The 2,909-nt window shown below is 42.8% G+C and overlaps 1 protein-coding gene across 4 annotated transcripts in view; it reads right to left on the bottom strand.

Annotated features, from left to right (window-relative positions):
• Positions 1-2,909, bottom strand: part of acbd4 (acyl-CoA binding domain containing 4) — a 33,077-nt gene that overhangs the window by 25,322 nt on the left and 4,846 nt on the right. For all 4 annotated transcript variants that reach the window (XM_025011027.2, XM_025011028.2, XM_025011029.2 and 1 more), the window contains exon 3: positions 502-622. In XM_025011027.2, the coding sequence (XP_024866795.1) occupies positions 502-622 (121 nt within the window). The remainder of the gene's footprint in view (positions 1-501; positions 623-2,909) is intronic.

Below are 2,909 nucleotides of genomic sequence, written 5' to 3'. Positions count from 1 at the left end.
CCCCTTTGGCCCCTCCCACAGGTGGTGAGCCCATGGGAAGGGGGACCCACGTATCCTCTTCAGGCTGTGCCCGGCCGGGCTCCATGGGTGAAAGCCCGGCCACCAGGCGCTCGCCAACGTGCCCCACCTCCAGGCCTGGCTCCAGAGTGGGGCCCCGGTGACCCGCGTCCGGGCGAGGGAACACTGTGTCCAATACTTGTATTCATCATACAAGCTGCAGCTATTCCTGCATTAAATAAGATCAGGTGAAATCCAGAGTTATCAGCACCTGAATTAATGAGGTTAAACCAGCAGAATATGTCCACACCTGGTACTCTTATTGTAAAGTAGTACCCCAAATTTTTCTTCGTTTTATCTTTTTTTGTCCCGTTTAGTTTCAATATTCTGGAGTATTTTGCGAGGGTCAATAACAATTAATAAAATTGAGAATCCATTTAAATTCCAGGTTAGAATGAAGACTTCTACAACCTGTCGTACATCCCTGTGCACACATATACTAACCATTTGTAGCGACCCACTGGGTCCCAGAAGCCTGGTCGAGGCACTATGCACGGTCCACACACTGCCTGTTTGTACAAGCTGTAGAATCGCAGCATCACCTCGTAGGAGGGCCGGTAGGATCCTGCAGATTAGCACATTATTACAACTGAGTATTTCTGCCAGTTATTTGGTACCAAAGGGAACTAAAACAAAGAGCACATGCAAAGACAAGTAAAGTGGTAGTAAGGCTTTGTTAAGAGTAGCCACACACATACTGCTGGGAGCTGAGTAAACCTCACTGACTAGATGCACTTATCAAGTGAACTGATAAATTCAGCAGCCTAGGCACAAACAGCCCGGTCTATCTATGGTCTGCACACATATGTCCGTGCAGTAACATGGATGTAGTTCAGTTCGGAAAACTGCAGTGAACTAAACAAACAGTGTCAGGCAAAAGTGTAGAGGTTTAACGTTAGCCAATGAAGTGTTCTTTCACACACCAGTATGTTGTTTATTAAGCGTGAAAATATATTTTAAAAAACCAGGCTCTTGTTTTGTTAGCCATTAGCCTAGCCTATTTCTCTACACTCCAGTGTCTATGACTGATGTCACGGCTGACAAAGTACAAACTATTGATAACTATTAGACAGAACATCAGTTCAAAGTTGACCAGGCTATGCCTAATAAACCACATTTTATTTTATTACTACTGTAACACATGACCAGAACATCTTAAGGTAATATTATCCATATTGTTTGCCAAGACTATAAACAATCTTTTAACAAAAAAGAAGAACATGAGGAAAAGACCCACAGACCTCTAGAGGGAGATGGATGGATATATATGGATGGATACATACATATATATATATATATATATATATATATACTCAAGAATGGGGCCACCATCAGTCACCTCCTCTACATGGATGATGATGATGCAAAGAAGGATTTTGCATAAAATCAAGGAAATCATGGACAACCCTGACCATCCTCTTCATGAGACCGTCATCGGAAAACAGAGTCTCTTTAGTCAAAGGCTTCTTCAGATTAGCTGTAAAACGGGCCGCTACAGGAGATCTTGTATTTTTGAATTTAATTGAATTTTGAAGTAAAGTTGTTTTGTTCATCTACGTTGTCTGGTTGGTGACGCATTTCCGCCCCGGGGCACAAAAATCTTTGCCCATAGACTCTTGTTAAAAGTTATACATGCGCAGTAGCTCCTCTTCAATACAAGAGATAGGACCGTTCTGGGGCGCACTTCTTCTGCGCCCAGAGCTGACTGCAGCTCGGTTTGCATTTCACTGCCTCCCACCGCCGGAGCGTGGGACTCCTGCCACGGGGCTGACGTCACATCCGTCTGTCATAAAGTTTGCCTAATTGAAAAGTCCTGCCGCTGGTGTCCTGCCTTTTTTCAAAGACAGTAATAAATAAGTTAATTACGTGACTAAGTTACATACACAAGGTAATAAAAAATTTCATAAAAATAATTAGTTTAAGAAAATTTATGCTAAAAAACTGTTAAAATGTTTGGGTTTGAATTCTAATCGGAGTGAGACATCTGATCATCGTTATATTGTACGTGCAGAATACATGACGTAGTGAGTGCTTACCATAAAACAAGCTTTGACGTATTTTCTCTGGTAAAGTTTTGAAAAATAAGGGAGAAAACAGATCTTATAAACGCTAAATGTGCCCTACACACTTGTGCCTTGGGAGACCTTCGTCTTTGTACGTATTGGTGTGTTCAGGAAGCACTTGTGTACATTATAAAATTCTGTTGTTTTAATTCATGTAAATACACAGGTGTAATACCTAAGTATATGTTTTGGCATATGTCTATTTTTGGACTTATAGCCCCCCCTGGAGAAAACTCCACCAGCCGCCACTGCATCATATATGTTTATTTTAGTAAAATAAGACTATGTGTTTTTGAATTGATGACACAGCATACAGCACATGCAAGGCATTAACAATGTGTTGGCATCCACATGTAAACCGTACAGATTGATACATGTAGCTCCTCACAAGATGGCTGCTACAAATCTCGCCAAGCACCATCAGCAGCCCTTCCAGTGTTTCTCCATTTCATTAGTTCATAGTGTCAGATGTGTTTGTGAACTGGTGCAACACAGTTGATTTAAAGTGGTGGGAACCTCTTCAGTGCTAATTTCACCAAAGTCATGAGACAATTTTTTTTCTTGGGTTTGCAATATGCCTCTCCCTGGGCTGCCACCTTATCGTGGTGAAGGGGTTTGAGTGTCCCAATGATCCTAGGAGCTATGCTGTCAGGGGCTTCATGCCCCAAGTAGGGTCACCCAAGGCAGACAGGTCCTAGGTGAGGGGCCAGACGAAGTGCAGCCCAAAGACCCCTTATGATGAACATAAATATTGGACAGTGTTCCCTAGCCCGGACGCGGGTCACCGGG

Source organism: Kryptolebias marmoratus, linkage group LG2 (assembly GCF_001649575.2).
Source record: "Kryptolebias marmoratus isolate JLee-2015 linkage group LG2, ASM164957v2, whole genome shotgun sequence".
NCBI classification, from domain to species: domain Eukaryota; kingdom Metazoa; phylum Chordata; class Actinopteri; order Cyprinodontiformes; family Rivulidae; genus Kryptolebias; species Kryptolebias marmoratus.
The sequence above is the reverse complement of the archived record's forward strand: the minus strand, read 5'-3'. Positions and strand labels throughout refer to the sequence as shown.